This window comes from Zingiber officinale, chromosome 6A (genome assembly GCF_018446385.1).
Source record: "Zingiber officinale cultivar Zhangliang chromosome 6A, Zo_v1.1, whole genome shotgun sequence".
Classification (NCBI taxonomy): Eukaryota; Viridiplantae; Streptophyta; class Magnoliopsida; order Zingiberales; family Zingiberaceae; genus Zingiber; species Zingiber officinale.
Window position 1 is genome coordinate 75,618,877 of NC_055997.1, and position 18,043 is coordinate 75,636,919.

Sequence of the window (18,043 nt, forward strand, 5' to 3'; positions counted from 1 at the left end):
TAAGGTGGGTGAAATATAAAAGGTAGCAAACTTTATAGAGGCGAGGGCGCAAAGTGAATATTCTCAAAATTTACATCTGATTTATAAACCACCCCAAAGGCTACTTTAATGCTTTTATATTTGTGCGCATGAGCACTTTCCGATTTAACGGCCGGTGGAAAACTTACGGGACGGGACCGGACCGGACCGATCGCCCGGTTTAACATTTTTTTAACGCTTCTTCGACACATCACAAAGGTGTCTCCCTTATTTTGCCATCCCAGCCCACAAGAACAAGCGAGGCGCAGTTGAAGCCCATATCAATGGCGATCAAGATCGCTTGTTGCTGATACTTTCTGCACTGTCTCCTCGTTTCATCCGCTCTCCCGATCGGAATCTGTTTCCCTTGATCGGTTGTCGAGGTGCGATTGTGCTCTTTTGGGATAATCTTTTTGTTTTTTTGAGAGGAAAGCGAATGGCGGCCGTGGCCGAGAAGGCGATCGCGTCCGACGAACAATTGCTCCATCGCAAGTCGCCGCCGCCACCGGCGGCGTTGGCGGAGGAAACGGATAGGGATTACAAGAGGGACGTGAAGAGGCTGGTTGATTTGCTCTCCAAATTAAACCCCTTTGCCAAGGAGTTCGTCCCTTCGTCTCATTCTTCAGCCGCCGCCGATGGCCACGGGAAATCTGACAGCCAGCTCTCCGCCGATGCCCCCATTTTCGTGGCGTCCAGTGATTACTATTACAATTATGGACCGATTAGTAATAGTGGTAGTAGAAATGATTCCAGCAGTGATGGATCATCGAATAATCAACCTAATCGTAGAGTAATTTCTTTGGTTTTTGGTTCTTTCTTCTTGGCTAAATTACATTACCTTAATTATTGCGTTTCTCTCTTTTTTTTTTTGTTTTTTGCTACAGAATTTTAATAAATATAAACCTTGTTAGGAATATAATTTCGTCGTATTGGAATCTATATGTGTCTAGTACCTTGATATAGGCCTTGGGTCTTGTTCTAGTTGAAAAGATAACTTGGATTTGGAGTATAAATGTGATCCTAGCATCATCTTTGTGTGAAATATGTGAATTTGATTTCTATCTTTATTTTGCAGAGGAGAAATGGCTCTAGCCAGGGCAAGAAGAGACTGAACAATAGGCTTCGAGGGGCTAAAAGGGAGGATAGCATTAAGCGAACAGTATATGTATCTGACATTGATCGCTTTGTGAGTAAAATATTGTTGGTTTGATCTTCCAATTTCCTGTTACATTAATCTGGATGGCATTGCAATTCTTCTACAATTAATAGAGTGATACTTTATCTGTGTTGGCCATGCTAATAAGATTATCTATTGATATGTATCAGGTAACTGAAGAGAAGCTTGCTGAAATATTTTCTACTTTTGGAACAGTAAGTTATTCGATCTGCAATGTTTAGAAAGCTATTGAATGATATTAGAAGTTTTTTATCGATGACTTAACGCTATTTGGGGCATTAATAATTTTGATGGATCCTGGGTCATATTTCGTTATCTAAGTATGTTATGGCTGCTTAGCATAATAGAATGGTTTTAACTTGTGACAAGCTTGCTTCTATTGTCTCCCTCTTATGCAAGTTCTTGTCAAATAACTTCTCCTTTAGATTAACTAGTATTATCATGTTATTATCAAACATCCCTTCAAATCCATTGAGGTTTGTGAATATTAAAGTTTTTTCTTTTAACTTGGTTCCTCAGTTGACTAAAAATTACATTTGGATCTTATTTCCAACTCATCAATGCCAAAACCATTATTCTCAGTTAATCAATCTTTTGTTAGTATTCTTCTCTAATTCTTTTTTGTACCATAGAACATGATACTTATATGTCAAATACTTAAATGGCTTAAATGGGTGACTTGTATTGAACTCCCAGTATCCCCCCTTATTTCAGATCATGACTTCACAAGTACTTCAGCTAATAACGCATACAAGTAAAAGGCTTTCTTTTTGTTTTATGTTAGTTTCTCACTTAATGGATGATTCACCTCAATCTCTTTTCATTCCATGTGGAAGCACATAATATTTTTATTATTATTTTTGTCAATTTATTTTTTCTAATGATATATATATTTTTCTCCACTGAAGGTAGTTGATTGCAGAATTTGTGGTGATACCAATTCAAATCTTCGATTTGCATTTATAGAGTTCTATAATGAGGGTAAGTTCAACAATTATTCATCGCCTTCTTGGGTATTCATGTGTTAGACATCTAATGCCCTCAAGTTCCATTTTTCTCTCATAGATGGTGCAAGAGCAGCACTGAACCTTGGGGGAACTGTGCTAGGTTACTACCCTGTCAGAGTCTTACCTTCAAAGACTGCAATTCTGCCAGTGAATCCGGAATTTCTTCCTAGAGTAAGCATAAACAAGACTTCTATCTTCTACTTAAAAACCTGCTTGGAATATCTCAACAAAGAAATAAAACTAAATCTATGCTCCTTCACTTTATTACTTTTATTTTATTCCGGTAGCTCTAACTATAAGGCTTTTTCGCAGTCTGAGAATGAAAAGGAAATGGTTGTGAGGACAGTGTATTGTACAAACATTGATAAGAAGGTAGACAAATTTTTTGACATGGGACAAATTGAATGCAAATAGTTATATTATTCTTATTGATGGATCATTAATAATCTGAAGCCTTCAATTTCTTATCCTTTTGCAGGTCACTGAAACAGATGTCAAAAGTTTCTTTGAACAACTCTGTGGTGAGGTACATACTACTCCCTAAATACCAATTTGTGAGTAAATTGGGTAAAATGGTGTGTTTAATAGTATCTTACTGTGTGAATTTTGTTAAGTGCAGATTTCTCGAATGAGATTTCTTGGTGATAGTGTACACTCAACATGTATTGCATTCGTAGAGTTTGTTTGGGTAATTGTCATCAACTTCTTCTTTTTGTCTGTAGTTGGATGATGATAGCACAACTTAGCTAACTTTTACCAGTAATTGTTTGATCAGATATCCAGAAAAATAAATTTTACCTTAACTGAGTTTGGTTCGGGAATGATAACCAAAACAAGATGGACCTTTGTTTCTAGTTTCAGACATTTCTCGACCTATGGATTCTTTCGATCTCAAGAAGAAACCATAATATTCCATGTTTCTACATGATTCAATATGTCTTCCTGCACAAAGTTGAATCCACAACAAACTGAGGAATTTTTGTGAATTGCAGGCGGAAAGTGCCATTGTTGCTCTGAGCTGCAGCGGTAGGATTTTAGGAGATCTTCCTGTCAGGTAAGATCATCCCTATCTCAAAATTAACACATTGAAACTTTGTAGGAAAAACCTAACTCGTTTTGTGTGTGCAGGGTCAGCCCGTCAAAGACACCTGTAAGGCCACACCCCGCACGCGCGGTTTCAAACTGATTCACCATCCATAACTGCTAAGAAACACAACGCTGGTCCTTTTTTTCATTTCTTTGTTCTACTCAAAAGTACATGAGCAAACTTTGAGAAGCTTAGATGCTCGGATTACACCGTATTGCTGTTGCTTTGCAACCGCTACGCTTTGATTTATTTGTTTATTTGGATCGAGGGGAGGGTCCATGAACCTCTCCGTAGCTGATCTTATTTCTCTGATAGGTGCAGAAATTTTAGCTGAATCTAGCGAGATACTTATGCTGTTAGATTACTTCCGCCGCCAATTTGGTCTCTAAATCAATTTCTAGCACCAGGTGATCGATTATGAATGTTGTTTGTTTCTTTTAAAACCCACTTGTTTTCTTTCAATGAAAGATTGAAACTTTAATTCGATATGAAATTTTTAGCCTTCAAATGCACTATATATAGAGTCTGAACACAGCAAAAAAATGGAAGAAGAAATAAAAGAAACAGAGTTTTGAATCATATCAAATACAGCTTCTGTTCGAGTTCTTGATCTCATTCAGCATTTGCGTTTGTATCAGTTGCAGTTGCGATGTTGCTGTTACTCCTCTCGAGCTTCTTCCAGCATTGATGCTTCCAGCACTGGCATTGCCCTGTTCTTTTCATGCTCCCTGACCTCGCAAGAGCTTCCTCGCTTCCTCCTTCCCTTCTCACCATACTCATCGACGGCGACATCGCCGCCGCCTCTTTGTTCCTTAACCATAAATCTCTCATCTTCCTCCGCACTTCGCAGTCTCTCTCCTCGTGTCCACCGTCGCAAAATCCGCACTTTACCGACCCAGCGCCGCCGCTGGCGCCGTCGTTCCCCCTCCTCGCCTCCCGCACGCTCCGGGCCTGCTCCCAGCTCAGCGCCAACTTCACCGCGTCAGCCAACGTCGCCGGTCGCTGTGGCAAAATCCAATCTTGGTAGTCCTCCTTCAACCCGTCGACGAAAATGCCCTTGAGAAGCGCGTCGGGGAAGCCGTGGTCGGGCCACTTGCGGAGGATCCACTGCAAGCGAAGGTGGTACGCGTTGACGCCCTCCCCGTCCCTCTGCTCCAGACCCATGAGCTCGGCACGCGCCCGGTCGGCGAAGTCAGGTCGAGTGAATGTCCGGAGGAAGGCGGCGCGGATTTCCGGCCATTGCAGCGGCGGCCGGCAGGGATCCACCGCGAGATCGTACCACAGGGAGGCGTCGCCGTCGAGGGTGACGGGGAAGATGCGAACGAGGGTGCCGACGTCGGTGGCGTTGTTGGCGCGGCAGACGCGGTCGAATCGCGCGAGGTGGGCGATGGGGCACTCCGAGGCCTCGCCGCGGAAGACGGGGAGCGGCGCCACGTTGACGTAGGCGGACGAAGGCTGGGGACAGGAGGAGCCAGAGAAGGAGTAGGAGTCGAGTTGGGATCGGGAGACGGCGTCGTTTTCGCGCTCGCCCTCGTCGGTAGCAGAGTCAGATGGTGCGGAGTAAGGAGGGGAGGAGTCTTCTCGGCGGTCACGGGAAGCGGAAGATGAAGCGGGGAAGGCGCGGCGGTGGTGCTTCTTGCGGCGAGGAGTTGCGGTGGTGGGCAAATCGGATGAGAACTTCATGGCGAAGGAGGAGTCGTCGGAAAACAGAGCAGTGGAACGGAAAAAGGAGAAGATGGAGACAGTTAACAATAACGAAACGGAGGAGGGACAACAAAAAAAAAAAAAAAAAGTCGCGTCCTTTGGAAATCAAAAGGCGCGTTTTTTTATCTGAAAAAAAAACCTTTTCTTCCCTGTTTCTAGAGACTTGTAACAATTTAAGCAGACGGAGAAATAAAAAATTTGGAAATAAGAAAAGATTGAATTTTGATTCAATCTTCAGGAGAAACAGGACAAGCCCAAATGAAATGAATAAGAATAATTTTGAAATTTGAAGCGTGATCGATGCTCGTGAATAACGTAGTTTTCAGATAAAAAAAAGTCGCATCCTTTGGAAATCAAAATATGCATTTTTTTATCTGAAAATTACATTATTCACGGGCGCCAATCGCGCTTCAAATTTCAAAATTATTCTCATTGATATTATTTGGGCTTGTCCTGTTTCTCCTGAAGATTGAATCAAAATTCAATCTTTTCTTGATTCCAAATTTTTTGTTTCTCCGTCACGATGCATTATCAAAATATCATCTTGGAAGACAATATTTTTTGAGAAAAAAAGGAGAGAAATCCTGCATTGCTTGCCTACGAAAGTTGCGATCAACATTTTCCCATCCAACAGCATAGAAATGGATCAAAAGGCGATTTTTTTTTTAACAAAAATGAGAAATGCATCAAAAGATTGCCTTCGTCCTTCCAGCCTGCTTTCGAAAAATTAATTTTGCTTACGGATGAACAGAGCTTTCAGGAAGATCCTGAAGGTTGTTCGCTTGATGCAATCGACTGAGCTTTCTGCAATCGGCGATCGTGGAGGAAGGTCCCGAATCAATCACACTGGTTGCGGTTTGTGACCTCCGAACTCCGACCGGTAGTAAGCCACGGCGTCGCGCATGTCCTCGAAGAGGGCCGCTACCTCGAAGAACTTCATCACCTTGGAGAGCTCACGGTCGCTGAGGTCGTTGGAGAAGGGTGTCACCCGGAGCGCGTTCTCCGGCTGGAGGACGTAGGCGTTTGGGTTGTCGTCGACCAGCACCACCCGGTTGAGGGCCCGACCGACCCCAGCGAGGTCCTTCACCAGCTTCCCCTCCATCTCCCTGCACGAGTCGCGGTAGAGGCGGTGAGCGATGAGTTCGCCAGCAGGGTCGAGGCGGTCGAGCACGAGGGAGGCGTACTCCCTCAGCCCCGCAGTGAACACCACTACCTCGAACACCGCGGCGGCGGCGCGGAGCAGCTCGTCGGCTCCCGGCCTCTTGAGGACATAGAAGGGCACGACGCGGCCGTCGATTGAGGGGTGGACGGAGAAATCGTATCGATCGGGAGGGGAGTCGGTGCGGGAGTGAACCAGGGTCTCGTCGAGGTCCAAAAAGACGGTTTTTTTCTCGGGGAAAGAGGGGGGCGGAAGCCTCGCCGCCGCCGTGACTGTCGGCGTAGAAGGGAGGAGGGGTTTGGTAGGGGTGGAGCTAAGTCGGCGGAATCCCAGCTTGTGGGGGCTAGGGGAGGCGCAGCCGAGGACTGCGAGACGGGAAAAAACCTTGGCGAGGCGGCGGCGGCAGGAACGGACGGAGCGAGCGATGGCGGCCTTGACCGAAGAAGGAGAGGAGCGCGGGGTACTCCTCTTGCCTCCAGAGGAGTGGTGCCGGACGGGGCTCCGGTTGCGGCGGGAGGAGGACCTGGTTGAGAATTTGGAGACCATGGCTTCGAGCTCAAAGGGGAACGGGGAGGAAGAGATGGAGTAATATAATAATAAGAAAGCGAGGGGGTTAGCTGCTAAATAGCTTAATTTGGATTGCGAAGGCGGCCGATGGTTACAACGGCCAAATATGATTTGAATTGGGCCAACGGTCGGAAATTCGTGCCAGCTGGCATTATGGTGTATTAATTTAATGGCTCAATTAAATTTAATTATTTTAATTAATCAATTAATAAGTAGATTAAGGTCATTTGCAACTCCTTTACTCCACGTCCTGTATAATATAGTAATTGTCCTCGTGAGCTAGTTGGTTAGATGATTATAAATTTATTATGATAAAATAAAATATTAATTTTAAAAAAAAATTCTCCCTCTTAGTAAATTTTGTAATAAATTATAAATTGATTTCATAATTTATCTTTAGTTATATTATATAATTTAGAGACTGAATTATAAAAACAAAATTAGGATCACTACAACTATATAATATATTAATTAATATGAAATGATATGCATTTTTAATCCATGCAAAAATTAAATGGGAAGTCCTAATTTTAAAAATTATCTAAAGAATGTTTAAAAAAATAGTCAAAATGATGAATACCCTACTTTTAAGTAGTGTTACACTAGCTAGCCGCTAACGCTACATATTGATATTATAATAATTAGTTATAATTGTTACAATATATAACAAGAAGTGTAATACTTATGGTAACTACTAAATAGTTTTGTTAAAATAATTTTGATAAATTTTAAATAATTTTAATTAAATTGATAAAAAAAAAAAGTATTTTGATATAGTAATGTTTAATATTTAGAATTTAGGTTCAAAATTTTAAAGTTTATATTTTGATGCAATGATTAGGAGAGGTCCAATCCTGTGGTCAAGGTGGAGGTCAAAGTCAGGACGGTCAACGGGCGCACGGTGTTGACCGGTCGGGCGAGGCATATCTCGACCATGGGTACGAAGTAATCAAACCTACCCTCAAAGGACGTGCGGAAGCCGAGCCGAGCGGCTCCTCCACTTGGCCTAATAGCAGATCCGACATCAGCTGAGCACGCAGACAATAAACTACCCACCGAGTGGCTATTGCGCTCGGCCCATCAATCGAGCATATGGACAGTGGGCTTCCGGCCGAGCGGCCATTCCACTCGGCCCGACGACGGACGACATTTGGACAGCGGACTTTCAGCCGAGCGACCATCCCGTTCGGTAGGACAACAGACAGCGCAAGGATAACATAATTCCAACCGAGCAGTCATTCCGCTCGGCCAGGCGACAGGCGCAGCAAGGTATCCTTCAACATCCTTTTGGGAGCTAGTGTCGCTGACAAGCGACATGGTCAGACAGAGGATCGTACGGTGGAACCTTCCACTATCACTTCAGAGATATGCTCGGCCCGTTAAGGTACTGTGTCAGGGACACTTTACTGACACGTCTTTTCAGGGAAAGCTTTGAAATGTGTGTTCGCCTTGGGAAGTGTGCACATGCGCTCCTGAGGCTCTATATAAAGGGGGTCTAAGCATCAACAGAGGTATGCTTTTCTCGCGATTTATACTGTTGCACTACAGTTCTTGCTTCGCTGGAGACTTACTTGAGTGTTAGAGGGTCATCGCCGGGGACCCCTTCCCTGGCCCGGCACTGACGCTGCTTGTGTTGCAGGCGGGAGTGAAATCCACCAGAGGTTAGCAGGAGCGCCACGTCCCCAACATCCGTCTCTCCGACTTTCGGATAGGATCATATTTGGTGTCGTCTGTGGGAACGTCACCTGAATCCGAGCCGAGAAGATGAAAGATGCTGGACGACTAACTGTTGGGACCTTGAAGCCCGCTAGAGGGGGGATAAATAGCGTCTCACCCAAATGATCACTTCTTCCTACACTTGTCAGTTACGCAGCGGAAATACAAATAAACAAGTAGAAAGTTAATCTAAATACAAGATAAGACATGCAAACCAAGCAACACAATCATTTAACGTGGTTCGGAGATTAAGGCTCCTACTCAACGGCTATCCGTAAGGTGGACAATCCCGATCCGTTGGTGGATGACTCCCCAGCAAACTCCAGCTAGCTCACGTAGCTCCTTGTGGGTGGAGAAACCTCACCACAACTCTCACAAGAACACTTGAGACGGTAGGGCACAGGTAGACTACTAATAGGGGTTAACCACCTCTATTTCGTCAACCTCAACCAAGCTCCCAAGTCTTGGTTATATAGGTCACGGGTTGAAAAATCCCGCCTACCAGTCGACTGCCAAAACCATTAGTCGATTGTCCTCTGTGGAAATTCGACCGTTACAGCCCAACAGCTCGTTATCAGTCCTCTGTTCGCTCCCAGTCGACTGCACCAGTCGACTGATGAAACCACTAGTCGACTGCTACAATATGCTACAGTAAACCCTAATCCTAGGATTTAACCCCTGAGTACATTCATTCAGCACTCGTCCTCGCCCGACCAACCTAGACATAGCCTTCTAGCCTCCTCCATCAACCTTGCGTCCCTCGGATGTCTCCCCATCCTTCACATCTTGCCTTCTGGAGCTTCCATCGGCCTTGTCAATGTTGTCGAATCTTCCTTTGCCAAGAGGTCGCGCCTCCGGGGCTTCATCCATTTCCAAGTCACACTTGGACTTACGTTGCCAAGACTACATGCTTGGACTTACACCGCCAAGACTCATCCTTGGACTTTCCTCCTTTGCCAAGATCACACTTGGACTTTCCTTGTTGTACCTATATACTGAACACTCACAATGCATATCAAATACAATAATAAACCTAACTTAACTTTTGCCCAAACATCAAAACTTAGGGTACCCAGATTGCTCCAACACTAACCACCGTGATGCTAACCCAAGAGGAGCTGGAGATGCTTGTACAAGAACGGGTAGCAAAAATGATAGAGCAACAACAACAACAAGCGCTAGCCGATCGGCCAGCACCGCATCCTGCAACATCGGCAATCGATAGGCGAGCAAGGCAAGAAGACCGAGCGGAGCAACTCTCCGTATGGGTGAAGAACCGAAGGCCAACCTACACCCTAGGGGAAGAGTCATCCGTCCCGATCCCCTTCAATCGGGCTTTGTTCCAAACCCCCTCGGAGATATCCCAGGCACATCAAGAGCAGGGATCATCTTCCGACGATGCGCTTGTTCGGGACACGCGGAAAGGAAAAGCTCCCCGAAGCGCCGCGTCTCCCGAGCGGATCAACAGGAAGTTCTCGGAAGAGATCTTACAAAACCCTCTGCCACGACACTACACCCCGTTGGCGATCGGGACATACAATAGATCGACCGACCCAGATGATCATCTGGATCAATCCGACAATAAGGCTACGCTGCAACAGTACACGGACGGAGTAAAGTGCAGAGTCTTTCTCATGACCCTCTTCGGATTGGCACAACGCTGGTTCAGAAGACTGTCAGACGGCTCTATACGAAGTTTCAAAGACTTAGAGCCACCTTCCAACACCACTTCGCCAGCAACTGACGCTATTAGAAGACGAGCGTTAGTCTCTTCGCCCTGAAACAAGGGCCCAAGGAAGCACTCCGAACATACATCCAGCGCTTCAACCAAGTGGTTATGGGCATCCCCACAGTCTCGTCTGAGACGATGATGAATGCCTTCACCCAAGGGCTAACCGAAGGAGACTTCTTTCGGTCACTCATCAGGAAGTCGCCTCATGACTTCCATCACATGCTGAAGAAGGCCAATGAATACATCAATATGGAAGAGGCCCAGGCGACCAGAAGAAAGGAGACGTCGACCAAGCACTTGGTGCCGACCGAGCGCCGACCATCAAGCAGCCATCATCCACCTAAAGGGCCAAGGGCTGAAGGAGTACGGCCATACCAGGAGACCAAGATGCATGTTGTATAGCATGTGGCGTCTGGTCGGCCTAAAGTATCGAAGGGCAAGGTATGAACGTCTATGTTTTGTTCATTCCACCAGTCGGTGACGCACAATACGTGGGGCTGCCAAGGACTGACACCGATCATCAGCCAACCGACCCCCAAAGGATATCGCCGTCGTTCCCCGTCCCCTGATAGACGAGATCGGCACCGATCGACTGGCCGGCAAGAGGAAGAAAGAAAGGAGCCCGAGTGCCATCACCATCAGCGGAGGGAGGAAACTAATCGCTCCAGGATCCCGGCCAAGCGAAATAGGTCATCTGCCCAGGAAGAGGAAAACAGAAACAACCCTTTCCGGGGAAAGATAGGCATGATTGCCAGAGGGTCGATCGATGGCGACTTCAACCGGGCCAGGAAATCATACGCTCGACGCCTGGAGATCCATGTCATAGGGTGCAACAAAGAGAAGACCGAAGGGCCTCAAATCAGCTTCGGCCCCAGCGATCTGGAGGGGGTCGAGATCCCTCATGATGATGCGCTGATCATCCGAGCAGTGATCGCCAACAACACCATTCACCGGACCTTCGTCGACACGGGGAGTTCGGTGAACATCATTTTTAAGAAGGCATGCGATCATTTGTAGATTGATTGCAGTGAGTTGCTACCCATGACGACTCCGCTTTACGGATTCACAGGCAATGAGATTTTGTCGATCGACCAAGCAAGATTGGCCATCTCACTAGGAGAAGAGCCATTGAGGAGGACCCGGACTACTAACTTCATAGTAGTAGATGTGTCACCGGCTTACAACGTCATCTTGGGTCAACTGACCCTCAACGAGTTCCAAACAGTAGTGTCGACCTACTGCTAGAAGGTGAAGTTCACAGTGGACGATCAGGTGGGCAAAGTCAAAGGCGACTAATTGGCTGCTCGACGCTGCTATGTGGAAATGGTCAAAATCGAGGCCAAGGCCGCTCGGAAGACTCCACGGCTAGAGGTAAATGCTATCACCGAAAAACCTCCCACTTTAGTATATAAAGAAAAGGAGGAGGTTCAGATCCACCCAAGTCGGTAGGAAGTCACAACCTACGTTGTCGCCAACCTGGAGGAAAAGAAGAAGGCAGAGTTGATCGCCTGCCTCAAACAGAATCACAATGTGTTCGCTTGATCAACACATGAGTTGCCCGACATCTCCCTGAGCATGGCCCAGCACGAGCTTCACGTCCAACCGGATGCTCGGACGGTCAAACAAAGAAAAAGGGATTTCAGCACGGAGTAGAACGTAATCATCCGAGCGGAGATAGAGAAGCTATTGGAGGTCGGCCATATCAGAGAAGTCCAATTCCCGAGCTAGCTAGCCAATATTGTGCTAGTCTCCAAGCCGGGCAACAAGTAGCGAGTTTGCATCGACTTCTACGATCTCAACAAGGCCTTCCCAAAAGACTTCTATCCACTGCCTAGGATAGATCAACTGGTGGACTTGACGGCGGGCTGCAAGCTGATCTGCATGCTCGACGTGTATCAAAGATACCATCAAGTGTCGCTCGCCCGCGAGAATCAAGAGAAGATCAACTTCATTACGGCCGACGGAATATACTGCTACAACGCCATGTCGTTCGGATTGAAGAACGCCGAAGCTACCTACCAGAGGCTAATGAATAAAGTGTTCCTACGGAAGATCAACCATAATATGGAGGTATACGTCGATGGCATACTTATCAAATCCCTCTGAGCTGCTGACCTATGCACATATATCGACGAGACTTACCGGACGCTAAGGGTGTAAGGAATAAAGCTGAACTCGAGCAAGTGTCTATTCAGCGCAAAGAGTGGTCGCTTCTTGGGCTACATCGTCACCGAGTGGAGCATCAAAGACAATCCAAGCAAAGTCCGAGCTTTGCAGAACATGCCTCCGCCTCGAAATTTGAGGGAAGCTCAGAGGTTGACCGGTCGAATCACGGCGCTATCTAGGTTCATATCCAAGTCGTCTGATTGAAGCCTGCCATTCTTCAAGATATTGCACTGAGCTACAAAATTCCAATGGGATGTCAAGTCCGACTGGGCACTGGAAGAGCTGAAGGAGTATCTGAATTCACTGCCTGTGTTAGTCAAGCCAGTCGCGGGTGAGACGCTCTGGATCTACTTATCATCCAATGAGCAAGCAGTCGGGTCAGCTCTTGTTAGGCAGAACGGCCCGGAGCAGCAACCTGTGTATTTTTTGAGCCACATATTAAAAGATGATGAGTCTTGCTACACTGGTCTCGAAAAGTTGACTTATACAATAATACTCGCTGCGCGGAGGCTTCACCCGTACTTCCTAGCGCACTCAATAATAGTGATGACTAACAGCGCTTTGGGAAGAGTCTTCCTCAATCCGGAGGCATCCAGACAGTTGATTAAGTGGACGACAGATTTCAGTGAGTTCGACATTCAGTATTAACCTCGATTGGCGATCAAAACTTAGGCCTTGGCAGATTTCGTCACAGAAGTGCAGAGTGACGAGCCGACAACAACACGGGAGATATATGTGGGCGGCTCGTCCACTTGCAAGGCAGCGGGATCGGCATATTGCTTATCTCACCACGGGATGACCAGATGCAGTTATCCGTTCGGCTGGATTACCGTGCCACTAACAACAAAGCCGAGTACGAGGCGTTGATTATCGGCCTACAAGCAGCTCGGCACGTAGGGGCGGTTAAAGTCATCATCCACTCTGACTCCCAGCTCGCCGCCCAACAGCTATCTGGGACCTTCGAGATAAGCAACACAAGGTTGAGGCTCTATATAGAGACTTTTGAAAAACTGAAAAGCTAACTTCCAGGAGGTCATTATCTAGAAGATCCCTCGATCGGAGAACCAAGCGACGGATGAGTTGGCAAAGCTAGCCAATTCGTTAACGTCGGTCGTCATAGGTTAGCCGATCAAGCAAGTCTCACTAGTGGCGCACATCGACCGGATGGAGGGAATTACTTTCCCAAACGACTGGAGGACGACCCTGACTAAGTTCTTGCGATCGGGAGCAGCACCTGCCGATCTAGAAGAGGCCCGCTCGCTGAAGAAGAGGGTCGGATGGTTCACTTTGATCGGCGACTAGCTCTATAAGAGAGCCTTCTCCCGACCCCTCCTCAAGTGCGTCAGACCAAAAGACGTCGAGTACATCCTGAAGGAGGTGCACCAAGGCTCTTGCAGAGGTCATCTAGGCGCCCGCGCATTAGCCCGAAAAATACTTTTGGCTGCTTCTGGCCAACCCTCCAGGAGGATGTCGCGCAGACAGTGGCGACCTGCTTGTCCTACCAGAAGTATCACAACATACCGCACTGACCGACTGAAAAAATGAAAGCGTCCACTGTATCATGCTTGTTCGACCAATGGGGCATGGACATCGTCAGGCCTTTCCCCATGGCGACCGGTCAACGGAAGTTTCTACTAGTAGCAGTGGACTACTTCTCAAAGTAGGTGGAGGCCGAGTCTCTTACAAGAATCACCTAGCAGATAGTCACCAAATTCATTTGGCAGAACATTATTTGCCAGTTCGGAATCCCACGTCAACTCGTGTCCGACAATGGAAGGTAGTTCGTCGGTTGGGAGCTCAAAGAATGGTGTGAAGGCTATGGCATCCAACAATCCTTCGCCTCAGTGGCCTACCCTCAAGGCAACGGCCAAGCAGAAGTCGTCAATCGAGAGATCCTCAGAGTATTGCATGCTCGGCTCGACCACATGGGAGGTAGCTGGGTCGACGAGCTCCCCAGTATGCTATGGGCTCTCCGCACGACTCCAAAAGAGGCGACTTGCGTAACCCTATTTCAATTGATATACGGCAGCGAAGCAGTTATCCCCGTGGAGGTTGGGGTAGGCCGATCGAGTGCAGCAATACGATGAAGGTAACGTTGAATGGAAACTGATGGAGCTCGACTTGGTGGACGAAGCAAGGGCAAAAGTCGTCGTTCGTCTAACGGCGTATCGGCAGCGAATGAAGCAGAATTACAATCGGCGATTGATCCCGAGGTCCTTCTAGGTTGGCGACCTTGTCTAGAAGAAAGTGAAGCCGGTTGGTGACGTCGCCAAGCTCGAAGCACCATGGGCAGGACCATTCAAGGTCGTGTGGAAGCTCCGATCGGGCACATACTATCTAGAGGATAAAGAGGGGAGGCAACTCGAGAGGTCATGGAGTGCAAACCATCTTCAACCCTACAGAGTTGGATGATAAGTGTGCAAGTAAATCTTGTACTTGGTATCTGTTGTATGTTTGTCAAACGCAGGACAAAGTTTGAATAAAAAGAAAGCAAAGGCGTCTCAAGTGTTGGGACCGATGTGTCCGTTAGAGAGGGGGTGAATAGCGTCTCGTCACGCGCTCGTCGATTGCGTCTTGATGATATGCAGCGGAAAGAAAGACACAACAAACTAAAACGCTAACACCTAGGGTTTACTTGGTATCCACCTCAAGAAGAGGTTTCTAATCCAAGGATCCACACACCGACTCACTCCTCCACTATGAAATACTCCTTCTCGATCGCAACCGGAGGCGGAGAAGCCTCATACAAACACACACAACACTACAACACTCACACAAGAAGAAAATACAAGAATATAATTGAAATACACCCTTCTTCTTGCTTACTTGTTGCTTGTTGTTGTTGCCTCTTGAATCTTGGAGATGCACTCCAAGAACCCTCAAGAACTGACAAGAATCTCGGAGGAGAACGCTGGTGAAAATCGTAGGAGAAGAACGCAAAGTTCTAGCGAAGAAAACGCTCCGCACAAGCTTTAAACAGTGCTCCCAATCGATCGAATTCATCCCCAATCGATTGCCACGTCAGCACCGCTCCATCGTAGTCATCCATCACCTGCATCCTGCGCAACGGTCACTTCCCAATCGATTGACCGATCGATTAGGACTTCCTGAATCGATCCCCCGATCGATTCAGAACCTTTCTGTGCTCTCGCATCCGCGTGAGAGCTTCTGCTGCCCAATCGATCGACTGATCGATTGGCAGCTCCCAATCGATCACCCGATCGATTGGGAAAGCCTCTGTGCTCACGATTCCATATCCCAATAGATCGACCGATCGATTGGGCCTTCCCACAATCGCAGCACACTCCAATCGATCAGTGGATCGATTGGACCCTGGTTCAATCGATTGCCCGATCGATTGACCAGCCTGGAATTGACTCAAACTCAAGTCCAAAGTCCCAAACCCAACTTTCGGTCAACCGTGACTTGTTGGGTCTCCATGCCTAGCATTTGGCCACACCCGACCAACCTCGAACTAGCCTTCTAGCCTCCTCCATCAGCCTTGCGTCCCTCGGATATCTCCCCATCCTTCACGCCTTGTCTTCAGGAGTTTCCTTCGGCCTCATCCTAGTTGTCAGGTCTTCCTTGCCAAGTCATACCAGGACTTACCTTGCCAAGACCACATGCTTGGACTTACATCCTTTGCCAAGATCACACTTGGACTTTTCAATTGCCTAGCTCCTCACCAGGACTTTCTCATTTGCCAAGATCACACTTGGACTTTCTAATGCCTAACATCCAGTTAGGACTTTCCCTAGTCAAGTCTCCTGCCAACCTTGACCTACTTGACTTGTATTCTCATCAACCTGGTCAACCCTTTAACCATCTCCATAACTGGGCGATTGCTCCAGCAATCTCCTTATATTGTCAAACATCAAAACTCAAATCCTAACTCAAGCTTGACTCAACTCAAGCTTAGTCAAACTGGTCAACCTTGACCTAAGGAAATTACCCCAACAATCTCTCCCTTTTTGATATTTGATAATACCACTAAGTTAGGCTAAATCCCATAGCCCTAACATCTTCTTTATACTAAAGCTAAATCTCATAGTCTTAACCTCTTCTTTATACCAAAGTTAAATCTCATAGCCTTAACCTCCTCTTTATCACAAGGCTAAATCTCATAGCCTTAATCCTTTTATGGCAAGGTATGAATGAAGGTTTCCTTCATCCTCTCCTTTTCCTAGAGGGAAAACTCCCCCTGCTTGGGATGAAGGCCTAACTTAACCTTCCATTCTCCCCCTTTGTTACACATCAAAAACTGAAAACAAACTCTTCTCCATAAGAGTTAACTATATGTTGTTTACAACCTCATATGTTGTTAACAACCCCACAATGAAAATCTCATATTCTTCATTGCCGCCTAAGCTCCCCCTTGAGCTCTACTTCACTTCACAATGCTCATCCTAGAGCATGCATCAACTTCCCAATGAAACTCTCATTCATTGTATTCAATGCCTCCCCTTGAGCAGTAATCTTCTTCTCAATGCTTATCCAAAAGCATTTGTTCACTTTACCAATGAAGGTCCGATCCTCTTCATTAATCCAATGCTCCCCCTTAAGCAGCAACCTACTCCACAATGCTCATCAGAGAGCATTTATCATCCTAGCAATGAAGATAACCAATCTTCCATTGTTCCCCAATACTCAACCCTGAGTATTATCCATCACGAAGGTTTAACCCCCTTCCAAGGTCCTTGAAAGTAAATTTTCATGCATTCAAGGAGTAACGCCCCCCTAAAAATATAGTCAAACTTCTGTCATTGCACCAACAATGACTTGGAGTTCCTAAACGGTTAGGAAAATCAAAACTTGAAGTTTTGAGGTTCAAAATTCAATAATGAAACCTAAACTTCACCTAAGTCTACCTTAACCAATCCATACTTGCTTTCATCATGAAAACTCCCCCTAAATGTATACAAGTGTATTCCAAAGGGTTAGGAATGGTTAATGACCCTTGAAAACCAAAACTTGAAGTTTTGAGGTTCCAAAATTCGAAATTGAAACTAAACCTCATCCTAAACTTCACTTTGATTTATCTTAACCAATTCATACCTGTTTTCATCAAGAAAACTCCCCCTAAATGTATACAAATGTATTTCAAGAGATTTAGAATGGTTATTGGAACTTGAAGTGGCTTAATGTGCTGAAATCAGGCTTTTCCAGCCATAATCAGACTTCCCAATCGATTGAAGTTGGTACTCAATCGATTGAAGCTACTTCAATCGATCCATTGATAGATTCCGCAAGCTACTGCTCGCATAAATTCCCTCTAAATTGATCGGCTGATCGATCCAGCTTGGGTCAATTGATCGGCTGATTGATCCACTGACTCTCTGTTCACGGGAATTGGCTTCCCAATTGATCGACTGATCGATTGGGTTTCTGATTTCTCTGAAATTCAATTTCAACAGACTTCAGAAACTCCCCAAAACTTCTACAAACCTCTAAAAATCATGAAAACTCATGTAGACATTATTTAGGGTATATTCTATCAAGGAAAAATAGTTTTATATGAAAATACTTCCTATTTTCAAAGATTGACACAACCTTGAGACCTTGTAAAAACTTTAGTATTTTCTTCCAAGTTTGTGTCTAACTATTCAATGATGATTACTATCAAAAGATAGTATTCACCAAGGTTTTCCAAAAGCCTTTTAAAAATATTTTTAAAAAACCAATATCCAACCATGTTCTTTGGGTTCAATGT

General features: G+C 46.0%; 3 protein-coding genes across 3 annotated transcripts; 2 read left to right on the plus strand and 1 right to left on the minus strand.

Moving 5' to 3' along the window:
• Nucleotides 1-236: 236 nt before the first annotated feature.
• Nucleotides 237-3,520, plus strand: LOC121996604 (polyadenylate-binding protein-interacting protein 11-like). The gene is made up of 10 exons (XM_042550619.1): nt 237-808; nt 1,094-1,204; nt 1,345-1,389; nt 2,104-2,176; nt 2,261-2,373; nt 2,515-2,574; nt 2,681-2,728; nt 2,822-2,890; nt 3,195-3,256; nt 3,331-3,520. Exons 1-10 carry the CDS (start codon nt 455-457, stop codon nt 3,386-3,388), a joined length of 993 nt encoding a protein of 330 aa, XP_042406553.1. The 5' UTR covers nt 237-454; the 3' UTR covers nt 3,389-3,520.
• A 1,951-nt stretch (nt 3,521-5,471) lies between these two features.
• Nucleotides 5,472-6,799, minus strand: LOC121994080 (carboxy-terminal domain RNA polymerase II polypeptide A small phosphatase 1-like). The gene has a single exon (XM_042548246.1). The coding sequence runs from the start codon at nt 6,696-6,698 to the stop codon at nt 5,835-5,837; it is 864 nt and encodes a 287-aa protein (XP_042404180.1). The 5' UTR covers nt 6,699-6,799; the 3' UTR covers nt 5,472-5,834.
• A 3,821-nt stretch (nt 6,800-10,620) lies between these two features.
• Nucleotides 10,621-12,273, plus strand: LOC121994944. Its single transcript, XM_042548819.1, has 2 exons — nt 10,621-11,145; nt 11,938-12,273. The coding sequence occupies exons 1-2, from the start codon at nt 10,621-10,623 to the stop codon at nt 12,271-12,273; spliced, it is 861 nt and encodes a 286-aa protein (XP_042404753.1).
• The last annotated feature ends 5,770 nt before the right edge of the window (nt 12,274-18,043 follow it).